At 35.3% G+C, this 12,852-nt stretch overlaps 1 protein-coding gene across 4 annotated transcripts in view; it reads right to left on the minus strand.

The window, feature by feature from the left end:
- USP34 (ubiquitin specific peptidase 34) overlaps positions 1-12,852 on the minus strand; it is a 184,342-nt gene that overhangs the window by 81,721 nt on the left and 89,769 nt on the right. For 3 of the 4 annotated variants that reach the window (XM_081155772.1, XM_081155774.1, XM_081155771.1), the window contains 8 exons: positions 10,887-11,013; positions 10,643-10,790; positions 7,610-7,710; positions 7,182-7,391; positions 5,723-5,848; positions 4,183-4,305; positions 3,963-4,046; positions 3,397-3,483 (listed from right to left, as the gene is read on the minus strand). In XM_081155772.1, the coding sequence (XP_081011898.1) occupies positions 3,397-3,483; positions 3,963-4,046; positions 4,183-4,305; positions 5,723-5,848; positions 7,182-7,391; positions 7,610-7,710; positions 10,643-10,790; positions 10,887-11,013 (1,006 nt within the window). The remainder of the gene's footprint in view (positions 1-3,396; positions 3,484-3,962; positions 4,047-4,182; positions 4,306-5,722; positions 5,849-7,181; positions 7,392-7,609; positions 7,711-10,642; positions 10,791-10,886; positions 11,014-12,852) is intronic. The other variant, XM_081155773.1, reaches the window with a different exon arrangement.

Genomic DNA, 12,852 nt, shown 5'->3' on the forward strand with positions numbered 1-12,852 from the left:
AACCCATGTAACTGGTTTTCAAGAAACATACCAAGAAATTTCAGTGAGGAAAGAATAGTCTTTTCAACAAATGGTGCTAGAAAAATTGCATAGCCATATAAAAAAATAAATAAAACAAAACCAAAGCCTCACTACATACATAAAAAGTTAGTTCAAAATGCATCACAGATCTAAATGTGAAAGATAACTATAAAACTTACAGGAGAAAAAAAGAAAAAAGAACAGGAGAAAAATCTTTGTGATCTTAAAACAGGAATTTCTTATATAGGATACAAAATCTGTTAAAAACTCTGCTTAAAAAACCATCAGTGTTTATATATGCAAGCTACAGACTGAGTGAAAATATTACCACTACAGTAGTCCCCCCCCCATTTAGTTTCATTTTCAGAGGTTTCAATTACCCATGGTCAACAACAGCCTGAAAATATTAAATGGAAAATTCCAGAAATAAACAACTCATAAGTTTTAGACCGTGCGACGTTCTGAGTAGTGTGATGAAATCTCCTGCTGTCTCACTCTGTCCCACCCAGGACATGAATCATCCCTTTGTCCAGTGTGTCCACACTGTATACACTACCCAACCATTAAGCACTAAGTAGCTGTCTCAGTATCGCAGTGCTTGTGTTCAAGGAACCCTTATTTTACTTAATAACAGCCCCATCATGCAAGAGTGTTGATGCTGCCAATTCAGATATGCCAAAGCAAAGTTGTAAAGTGTATGTATGTACAGGAAGAAACACAGTATATATAGGGTTTGGTACTATCTGGGATTTCAGGCATCTGCTGGCATCTTGGAACATATCCCCATGGATAAGGGGGCACTTGGCAAAAAAAAACATTGTCCAAATTAAGCAGGGGAAAAGTCTTATAACTCTTTACTGAGACAAAAAAAAAAAAGTCCAAGGTATGAACAGAAATTTCACAAAGGAAGGTAAAAAGCATGGTCAATACAGAACTTATGGGACACGGTGAAAGCAGTGTTAACAGGAAAATTTATAGTTACAAATGTTTATGTTAAAAAAGCAAGAAAGATCTCAAATCAGCAATCTAACTTTTCAACTTAAGGAACCAGAAAAAGAACAAACTATACCTAAAGCTAGCAGAAGAAGAAATAATAAAGATCAGAGCAGAGGTAAACAGGAGAAAATAGGAAAACCATAGAAAAAAATCAACGAAAACAAAAGTTGATTCTTCAAAAAAAAACCAACAAAACTGACAAACTGTTAGGTAGGACTAAGAAAGAGTGAAGTTACTAAACTCAGAAACGAAAGTGGGAGCTTTTATACCAATTCTACAAAAATGAAAAGGATTATAAGAGAGTTCTATGAACAACTGTGTATCAAAAAACTAGATAATTGACACAAAATGGACAAATTTCTATAAGCGCTAAACCTACCAAAACTCATTGATAAAGAAAGAAAAAATCTGAATAATGCTCTCCACGTCAGAAAGACAAGTACTATATGATTTCACTAATATGTGGAATCTAATGAATAAAATGATCTAACAATAAAAATAGAGACAGACTCATAAAGTGTAGACTGACACCTGGGCAGGGTGGGGGGGAAGCTGGGTGAAGGGGGTGGAGGGACTGAGCAAAAAGGAAAAAAAGAGGAAGAACTTAAGGATACGAACAACAGTGTGGTGACTGCTGGGAGGTGGGAGGTGGGAGGGTTTAGGGGGGTAAATGGTGATGGACAGAGACCTGAACTGAGGTGGTGCACACACAATACAGTACAGACGATGTGCTGTAAAATAGTGCAACTGAAACCTGTATACTTTTATTAACCAGTGTCACCCCAATAAATTCAATAAAAAGGACAAAAATGCAGATTGAAAAATGTCCATTGTAATTCAAAAGTAAAATCTAAATATATTAAAGTAAAATTACTTCTAAAAAATAAAATACTAAAATGCAGATCGAAATAAAATAAAAAATCTGAAATAGACCCGTAACTAGTAAGGAGACTGAATCAGTAATCTGAAAAGAAAAAAAAAGTAACAAAACTCCTGGACCTGACAGCTTCACTAGTAAATGCTACCAAACATTTAAACAACTAATACAAATCCTTCTCAAACTTTTCCAAAAATAGAAGAGAGAACACTTCCTAACTCATTCTATGAGGCCAACATAACCCTCATATCAAAGCCAGATGGACACTACAAGAAAAGAAAACTGCAGACCAGTATCCCTCATGAACACTGATGCAAAAATCCTCAACAAAATATTACCAAACAGAATTCAGTAACATATGAAAAGGATTATTATACACCATGATCAAGTAGGATTTATACTTGGAATGCAAGGATGATTCAGCATACAAAAACCAATCAAAGCAATACACCACATCAACAAAATAAAGAAAAAAGATCACATGATCTCAATTGACACAGAAAAAGCACCTGACAAAATTCAACACCCTTTAGGGATAAAACACTCAACAAAACAGAAATATAAGCAAACTACCTCAACATAAAATAGCCATGTATGAAAAATCCATAATGAAAACCATACTCAGTGGTGAAAGACTAAAAGCTTTTCCTCTAAGACCAGTAACACGGAAAGGCTGACTGCTTTCACCACTTCCATTCAACCATAGCAGTGAAAGTTTTCGCCTGAGAAATTAGGCAAGAAATAGAAATAAAAGGCACCCAAACTGGAAAAAAAAAAAGTAAAATTACTCTGCTTTGTTGGAGGCAGGAAAAGGAAAATCCTTTCCACTTAAAACCAGACTGTGCAGTATAGCATTATGAATTTTTTAACTTTCTACAAGTAATTTTATTTTGGTAATATTATAGAAAGGTGTTTCTTCAAGTTAATAGTAGTAAGGCACCATTTAAAAAATTTTTAGAGTACCAATAATTTTGTAAAATACTATAAAAAATACTGCAGCAATGTCATATTGCTATAAAAATTTCTAAAAGCTTACTCTCAATTTCTATACCCATGTCATTACAGAGCACTCAAAAATGGTCTGGAAACACATTTTTGAGAAGTACTGCTACACAGGAAAAAAGTGGTCAAAACAAAATGAAAAAGAATGTCTTCAAAAAATTAAATACATACACCAAGTTTCTTAAAAAGTTTTTTTAAAATCCAAAGTTTGACTCTATAAACATTAATATATAATGTATCAACCTAAAGTAAAAATGTTTATGATTAGACATCGTTCAGAGTAATTAATTTTAGCAGTTAAAATTTTTAAACTGAGTTGCCATGGAGAACTCTTATTGCATAATTACTTTATCAGACCCTATTTGAAAAAATAATAATTTCTATACTCCATACTCTCCTTTGCTACAGTGATGTAGCAAAAATTATACTTGCTACTGGGAAATGGAAATGCTTAAAAAGGGTTAACTATTGTAACTAGCTAGCAGTGAATTTTCACTTACCACAGTCCACGATTCCTGCTCTTTAGGCTCCAGAATTCCGGAATTAAAAATTTCTAATAACTGTTGAAGTCCTCCAGCAGCTACAAACTGTAAGCAATTGTGAACATAATGGTAAGAGAAAAGCAGCTACATAATATAATGAAGACCTGCTTTTGTGTATGTGTAAGTAAAATATTACATATCTTTCATTGAAGAAATTTCTCTTTGACTTAAATAACCAAAATAACTCCTATACAAAGTAATTACAGCCTACTTTCAAGAATTTTTAAAATAGATTCTTGCAAAAATCTACAACGTATCTTTATATTCCATTAACCATTTAATCCCAAACACTGAGATATACTAACACAGTATTACAATGAAGGAAACATATAAGTGCTAAAAATAGGAGCCAAAAGCCTTAATATAGTATCAGTTTATAATGAATTAGAGTAATATATAATTTTTTAAATACATTTTATTTTAATAGTAAATTAGTTGAAAACCATTTAATAAGTATGGTATCTACTTTTGGAAAATTAGAAATAAATTATTTTATCAATATACTGTAAAAAACATGATCCAACCTTGCAACTCCAGGAATTTTTACTATTTTCCACTTGATCCTCACTTGAATCATCAGAATCTGGATAAAGATCACTGTAACTTCCCTGTGAAAAAAAGGGCAAAAATAATGAGAGAATGGCAAGAGAAAAAATTATTCTAGAATTAAAAGATAACACAGTCTGGAATTTTGCTCCAGAGAGAATAACAACTATGTAATGATAACAATGGAAATGCAATTACCGTCGACTCTCTCCTTATTCTTCTGTTAGGTTTTCCCAGTGCTTCAATAATTTCCAGGGCATATAATAGCTTGTGAGCACTCTTAATTTTGAGAAGTTCTTTCCAATTAAGTCCATCATTACTCTTAAGTTAATAAAAGAAAAGCATAAGTTTCCCATGCCAATTTACTAAGGGACCCTCCCCAATTAAAGAAATTGACACCATATAAAAACTCAAATATTACATATACATTGAAATATATTCTAACATGCGAAAACCAATTATATAATTGGTACTAATGGTATGCTTAAAACACCAATTACTCATTAAATTTGTTAAAATAAAATTAATACAAACAGCAGAATAGGAAAAAATTATATCTTAACCTTCACAAGAGTTGAATCAATTTACCATCTGACCAATAAAAAAAACACTGCAGCCTAGCTGAATGCATGAACTTTTAAGAATATACAAGTAGTAAAGTCTGTATGTTTCATACTTGTTACACCTACCCATTCAAAAGTCAAATGCAAATACATTTAAATATACTGTTCTTTTCTACCCTCAACTTATGTAACTGTTATTCACACTTAGTGTGCACCTTTGACAACGATATTATTAGAGCTACTCTAAGTCATGAACTACCACTTTCCAGGGCCACTGTCTTCATTTCTAAGTCATTCCAGATATAGGACCTTCTGAAATCATGTGAAAAAAATCCAAAATCATAGATAACGATTAGCATAGATAACATCAGGAGATTATTTTTCCACTCATCCTATAGGTGTTCTATTGGTATTCTCAGAAAGTAACACCTAAAAAGTAATCTCTCATTTTAACAGATGTCTTTCTAGGAAGATATCTAATACATGTGTGAGGTCATGCCCGTATGGGAAATTAACAAATACATGATTAGATTTCTTAGCTTCATTTTTGTACCTAATTCTACCAGTTGACCTGTATGAGCATCCAAAACAAGAACTGATGCATGTCATTAAATAAGTGTATCTTCTCTAAACATTTTTGTTGGGAAAAACTAAGCAATATTCAGAACATATGGTAATATGAAAAAATATTAACATAAAGGCATATCCATGTTTTCTAACGATAATTTTAGTAAAAATCCTTGCCTTATATTATTATACTTAGTCTATATTATTCAACTTCATTAAATGTTCAAATGAACTGGCACTGTTTACCTATTTAATAAAACAGATTTTACTGAAGATACAGGTCAAAAAACAAACTCAAACACTGCAAGTAGGAATGTAAACTGGTACCATCCTCCAGGAGAATAAAGAGATTCTGTGGACCCTGTCCAGGTATCTGCGTTAGTGAGACCATCATCCTGATACACCAAGGTTGAGGGTTCAGTCCCCAGTCAGGGAACATACAAGAATCAACCAATGAATGCATAAATGGGTGGAATAACAAATTGATGTTTCTCTCTCTCTCAAATCAATCAATCAATCAATCAATCAATCAATCAATCAATCAAATGTTTGGTTTTTGTTTTGTTTTTTAAATCTTTTAAAAAAAGAGAGAGATTCTGTGGGCTTACCTGTTCATCTGAGATATTCTGGAATGCCATTAACATGTTAGGACATGTAGGAAGAAGCATCAGTAGTTCCCATACACGCCTAGAGAGGTTTTCTGCATGAAGATGAAGTTCTTCACATCTTAAGCTCTACACAAATAAGAACAACTGCTTATCAAGATGAATCAGTAAAAAAAACAAAAAAAACCCTCTAAACTTAAGTTCAACTTTTTTGTTTTTTGCATAAAATCACTATCAAGTTTGATAATATTTTACAGTCTTTAATGGTGAGAAATAAACTATTCCTTACATGGTAAACACATTTATTCAATAAATTAAGAGTTATGTCACCCTGGCTGGCATGGCTCAGTGGTTAGTGTGTCTGCCTGCACACTGGAGGGCCATGGGTTCGATTCCTGGTCAAGGGTATGTACCTGGCTGGGTTGCAGGTCCAATCCCCGTCCCTGGTTGGGGGTGAGTATGGGAGGCAACCAATCAACGTGCTCTGTCACATTGATGTTTCTGTCTTTCTTTCTCCCCCTTTCCTCCCCCCATCCACTCCCTCTAAAGTCATGCATCCATTCTTCATGTCAAATGGACTCTACACAGTTACTCAAGCCAGAAACCAGTTTTCCTTCTTCCTAAACCCAAGCCAATCCACCACCAATTTGTTATTTTGACCTGCTGTCCACTTATGTCCATTGCCACCATTCTATGCCAGGGCACTGTCAATGCTCCCCTGGTCTAATGCATTAGGTTCCTTACACCTTTTTCTATTCTTGTCAAACAAACCTATTACCTTTAAAACAAAAATCAGAACATGTCTCTCTCTCTGTGTAAGATATTTTAATGCTGTCCACTTTACTCTGAGTAAAATGGAAATGGCATGTATTGACTAATCTGGCTCTGCTTAACTTTCCAATCTCACTCCTCTCATTCTACTCTAGTAGCACCCTTCACATTCTACTCACCAGCTCTCTAACAATTCCTAGACCTGTCTAACTCCATCTCATATCAAGGGCTTCAGGAATCAAATTCCTCTACCCAAATCGTTCCTCACCGTCTTCATTTCACCGGTTTCTCTCCATCCTTCTTCCCCAGATTACATATAGTCTCCCTCAGAGAAACCTTCCCTGACCAAATAATATGTGAGTCCCTATCACCATGCTCTAATAACGGCATGCCACGTCTCTCAGTCTTAGCACCTATCTTTATCTACGATTTATATGTTAGTTTACCTAAAACTATCTGTTCAGCATGTCAATGATATGTATTACCCGCTGGATTCAACGAAGGCTGAAACTGTGCTTATTTTGATCCTTGTAAAACAATACTTTAAACAGTATGCCAGGGTCATATTAAACACTTTAACAGCTAACAAATACTTGGTTTCTTAGGTTTTATCGCTCTTAAGAGATAAATTTATTTTCCACTCAAAAGAAAGACAAAACAAAACTTTGTAGAAATGAAATGGTAAAGTCACCTCACTATCTTCTACTGCCACTTTTCCTGAAGGTGGTTTAAATGATGCAAGCATCTCTAATAAGTCAAAAAGAGTAGTTAAATGAGGTTCTTGTAAAAGCAAAAGCATCGGAATGTTGTCCTTCTGAGGGGGTGGTAGGCAAGATGCTGGCAGCTGAACACCTTCCCCTTTCCGTTCTCTCCTCGGTGCACCCAAAGATACAAAGACCATCTGTAAAAATAGAAGCAATAGGGGGGGAAAAACCAAATAAATATTTTATATATATCAAGTTTTTGGTTTAATGAATCTCTTAAGTATAAAATAACTTCATTTATTATTTTAATATAACAAAAGCAGTAAGAACTGTTTTTAAACTATAACTTTGAATATTCCACTATTGACTATAACAGTCAACAGATTATTAAAACTCAAATAACATTTAAGTGTACCTGCATATCTTTAAAACCAAGCTCATGAAGTGCTTTTTCATCATAATCTGTTGTTAACTCATGTCCAGATGAAATCATCCTGACAGGTCCCATAAGGCCTCCTTAAAAACAGGAGAAAACATAAGTGAACTTTTATAAGCGTTAACTTATTTGCTGACATGAAAATATGGTTATAGCAATTAATTCTACTGGACACTAAGCTTAAATATAACTATTGAGCAAAGTGGAGACAGTACTAAACATGCTTCCTCATTATTTTCTGTTGTTCGAGGTTAGCCTTAAGCATTAAAAATTGCAAGAAATTCTCATTTACCATCTGTTTGACTAGATTAATTCCTGCCTGCTTAACAATATGAAAAATTTTACAAGTGAAAAGCACTATGGAGCTTTCTGGGAACCTAAAGCATTTTCTCCCCAGCAACACAAGCAGATGAATCAGATTCATTAATGCATTAATTACACAAATAACCAGCAAGTATTTTTAATGATCGAGCTTTCTCTTCCCTGTTCTTACCCACCAAAACAAAGTAAAACAAACTATAATACAGAAAAAATAAAAATGAAAAAGACCAAGTTTTGGGGGACATTTGTAATACTTTCAACAATAAAGATAAACTTAAAAACAACAACAAACAACATAAAGCTCTGACATGGGGGAGGGGGGAGAAGATCAGTTACAACATCCCAGATTATGGTAAATTCAATAACTCAATAGAGGCAATTTATTTCCAGAAAGCATAAAGTCCTTTTTGCTGCCCACACCTTCAAATTCATTTCCCACCTAAATATGCTTTAGCCACCCAGCGTCCTTACTCTTTCTTGAAAATACCAAAAATGTTCCCATATCAAGACCTAAGATGTTTCTCCACAGAAATTCACATAGCTCATTCCCTCACTTGCTTCACATCTCTATCAAATATAAGCTCTAAAAAGCCCTCTATCTACTCACTCTATCTAAAGAGCCTCAATTCACTATTAATCCCTTATTCTGCTTTATCTTTCTTTAAAGCACTTAATAGCATCTGACATATATTTGTCTCTCCTCCATAAAAAAAAAAAGAAAAAGAAAAAAAGAACCCCAATTCCACAAAGGCAGAGATTTTATTATGTTCACAGATGTATTCCCCAGCAAGAGAACACAGCAGGCATTCAAATTAAGTATTATTTAATTCATGATTTTTCATTTTATTTTTTAGAGGAAATGCTTGGTAGAAAAGGAAAATTAAGAGGTTTTGGTCATGATGGCAGCGTAGGTAAATGCAGTACTCAAATTCTCCCACAACCACATCCAAATTATAAATAAACTACAGAACCACCACCTGAAATCGTTCACAACAGCCTCTAGCTGAACATAAGTTCTACAACTAAGGATATAAAGAAGCCACATCCAGACTGGTAGGAGAGGCAGAGTCCCCTAAGAGGCTGGTCCCACACCCACAATATAGTGGATAAAAATTGTGAGGGATATCTCAGCTGCAGAATTCCCTCCCCAGAGAACCAAAGGGTTTCAGCCCCACACCAGGCCCCCCAAGCCCAGGGTTCCAGTGCATTAAAAAAAGTGCCCATAATTTCCGGCTATAAAAACCAGTGGGGATTGTGGCAGAGTAAGACAGAAGGCTGCTGGAGTCCCAGGCATTCCTCTTAAAGGGCCAGGGCACAAACTTTTTCAAACTCACTTTGCTCTGAGTTTCAGTGCTAGGGAAGCAGCTGGAAAGACACCAGGGAAAAATGGGAGGAACTGAGTTGTCTGCTATCAGGACAAGAGCTGGAGGGGCAGCTTTCTACAAAACATAAGTGCTGGCAGTGGCCATTGTTCCTTTTCTGAGCCAGCCCCCAAAGAGCTGGCAGGGAGACTCTATATCTGAGTCTCCATCAAACACAGTTCACCCGCTCTGGTGATTCCTGAGACCCCATGCCACCCAACTTTTGGGCCCACCCAAGCTCTTCCCACTCAATTTACATACAAACAGCCCCTCTTGACCAATGCTTCAGACTTTCCTAAAATCTCTCAAAACAAGCAGCATCTAGTTTGGCAAGCAGTATACCTCCCCCTAAGTGGGCCAAGGCTTAACACTAGTAACTTGGTTTATAACAGTTAATGCACAAATCAAATAAACCTTTTAGGCCCACATAAAAAATTTCTCGCCCGGCCGGGCGTGGCTCAGCGGTTGAGCATCTACCTAGGATCCAGGCGATCGAGGTTCGATTCCCGGTCAGGGCACATGCCCGGGTTGCGGGCTCGATCAATGACTCTCATCATTGACGTTTCTATCTCTCTCTCTCCCTCTCCTTTCCTCTCTCTGAAATCAATAAAGATATATTTAAAAAAAAAAAAAAAAAAAGAAAAAAAAATTTCTTAGTATGATACTTTTTTGGAGGGAAGGGGAGAGGGGGAGAGATGCACAGCTGGAATTTAAGGCTGCATTATTTTAATATGCTCTGAAAAACAAAAACAAAAGATATCTAAATGCTGCCCAGCCAGTTTGGCTCAGTGGTTAGAGCATTGGCCCTCGGATTGCAGGGTCCTGGGTTTGATTCCGGCCAAGGGCACATACCTTGGTTGCAGGCTCAATACTGGGCCCTGGTAGGGGCATGTGTGGGAGGCAATCAAACGATGTCTCTTTCTCTCTCCCCCTTCCACTCTCATTGAAAAGCAATGGAAAAAATATCCTCAGGTGATGATTGAAAACAAACAAACATATATATATGTATGTGTGTGTATATAAATAAATGGCAAAAACAAATTGTTGGGTACCAAGTAGTATATGGAAACAAACTGATTAATATTTCCCATAGTATTCATGGAATGACCGCTGAAAGAAGAAATTTTTGGAAAAAAGGAGGGAAAATGTTTACAAGTTAACATCTGAAGAAACTCTTAACTCATGCTTAAGAATCAATGGCATCATACCAAGTGTAAGGGAAGGCAGATGGAAGCTATGGACATGGTTGGCAGTCTTCAAAGAAGTAAAGGTTGAAGTTGTTATTACTATACAACCTAGGACATATGAAAATTTGAACTATTGGACTTACCAGGAAACTCTCCCTTTCGGCTGCTTTGACCAAACTCCTGAAGCTGAGCTTGTTGATTTATTTGTTCTTTCTGTAAATTTTCATACCAATGAGTTACTTCAGCCCTAAGATCTGCTACCTGGTCACTAGGATACATTTCAATAGTCATCTGAAATATGAGATGCAACCAATTTAAAAATACAAAAAGAACAGATATTTGAACTGGGAAATGTTATCAATTTGGAAACTAAAACTATATAGCTACCTTGTCAGGAAGTCCAGCTGGCTGACATACAACCCTTAGCGGCAGGGACTGTTTGTCACTCAGTGCTTTCAAATGACTACTAATACCAGTGCCTTCAATTTGCCACTGTCTGAGATGATATGCAAACCTAAAACACACAAAAACCACACATAGGAAGGATATAATTTTAAACCATTTTAATATTACTGAACTTATTTTACAAAACATAAAAGCCCTCAAAAGGTTCTAGCACATTTCAGTTTACTCTTATCTATAGCACTGAGTTTAATTTTTTTCCAATTTGAAAAAAAAAGCACTAAGTTTAGATTCATCACACTGAATTAAACTTAAATGCATAAATAAATATACCTATAAACTCCTAAAAAAGTTTTCAGGAAAAATACTGAGGAAAAAAACCCCACTAAGAACATTCCTTTTTTTCCAAAAATGAGGGTTAGGGGGTAGTGGCGGTAATAGATGCAGTAGGAATCCAAACAAATTAATCCAGTAAAAGAAATGGCAAGTTGTCATTCCTACATTCAGAAGAGGAAAAAAGGTATTAGAAATATTTTTCAGAGTTAGAAAATGTTTCTAGTAAATATATGATAACCAGTCTAACAGAATTTTGAGAGCTTATTCCATGACTGCTAAAATTATAAAATGAATTATGAAGACTAGTATTTCAAAGGACACAGGCATCTAACATGACACTAAGTATCTGTCAATTTTCTAAGTGATTTTTAGTTGTTGAAGACAGGATCCAGGGTATGATTTCAGTTAAGAAAAAAAATTATCAATATCTTATATTAATCATCAATTCTGGAATAGAAAGAGGGTAAGGAAATAAAATGGACTTGATTTCCCAGAAGCGATCCAATATCCAGTTTCTAAGACCGAACAAAAAGAGTAATCTTTTGGGGCCAAATAATTCTTTGTTATGGGAGGAGAGGGGTTATCTCATGCACTGTAGAATGTTTACCAGCATCCTTAGTTTCTACCTCCTACATGCCAATAGTACCACCTTTTCCTTTAAGCTGTGATAATCAAAAATGTTTCCAGAAGTTATCTAATGTCCCCCCGGAAACATAATTGCTTCTAGTTGAGAACCGCTGTTTAAGATTATAACCTTATCTTAAAAAAAACCACAAACCTTTAAAACAGACATTTTTATTTACTCTCTTAATATAAGGAACACATAAACACAATTACTTTACATTTTCATTCTATAAACCTTAGGCAATATTAAATAAGTAGTAGCACTGCCCTAGCTGATTTGGCTGCTCAGTCGTTAGTGTCGGCCTACGGAATGAGGGGTCCCAGGTTCGATTCCAGTCAAGGGCATGTACCATGGTTGCAGGCTCGATCCCAGATCCCAGTCCGGGCACATGCAGGAAGCAACCAGTTGATGTGTCTCACACATCAATATTCCTCTCTCTCTCTCTTTCTCACTGAAAAGCAATGGAAAAAATATCTTTGGGTGAGGATTAAAAATAAATAAATTAGTAGCAGCAATAACTACATTAAGTACTTGAAGTTGTACAGTGATACTGCACAAGATTTGCATGAAAATACCTTGGTAAATTATTAAAGTACCTCTTAGTTATAAAAGCACAATGGAATCCTAAGAACCTCAATTTATTTTTAAAGATGTGTTTGTTTTAAAACACTGGTAACATCATATAAGGATTAAGGGTTTCAACCAACAGACTTTGGTTTGTTGTTTGTAGACCCTGCAGCATAGAGAAAATTTTGGAATATATGTACAGGGGTGGGCAAACCTAGGTTTACAGTTGTGAGTACACAAAACACAGTTTATTCTTTTATTAAGTATTGTATTATTTTCCCTACAAACAACTGTAAATCTAGTTTTGCCCCACCCTATACATATATCATTAACAGTAACTATCTGATACTACTTTCTATACTACTATCTTAGTGTAACATATATTTTATGAGTACTTTTTAATTTGAATAAAACATCACATTT

The sequence above is a fragment of the Miniopterus schreibersii genome (assembly GCF_964146895.1).
Source record: "Miniopterus schreibersii genome assembly, chromosome: 13".
NCBI classification, from domain to species: domain Eukaryota; kingdom Metazoa; phylum Chordata; class Mammalia; order Chiroptera; family Miniopteridae; genus Miniopterus; species Miniopterus schreibersii.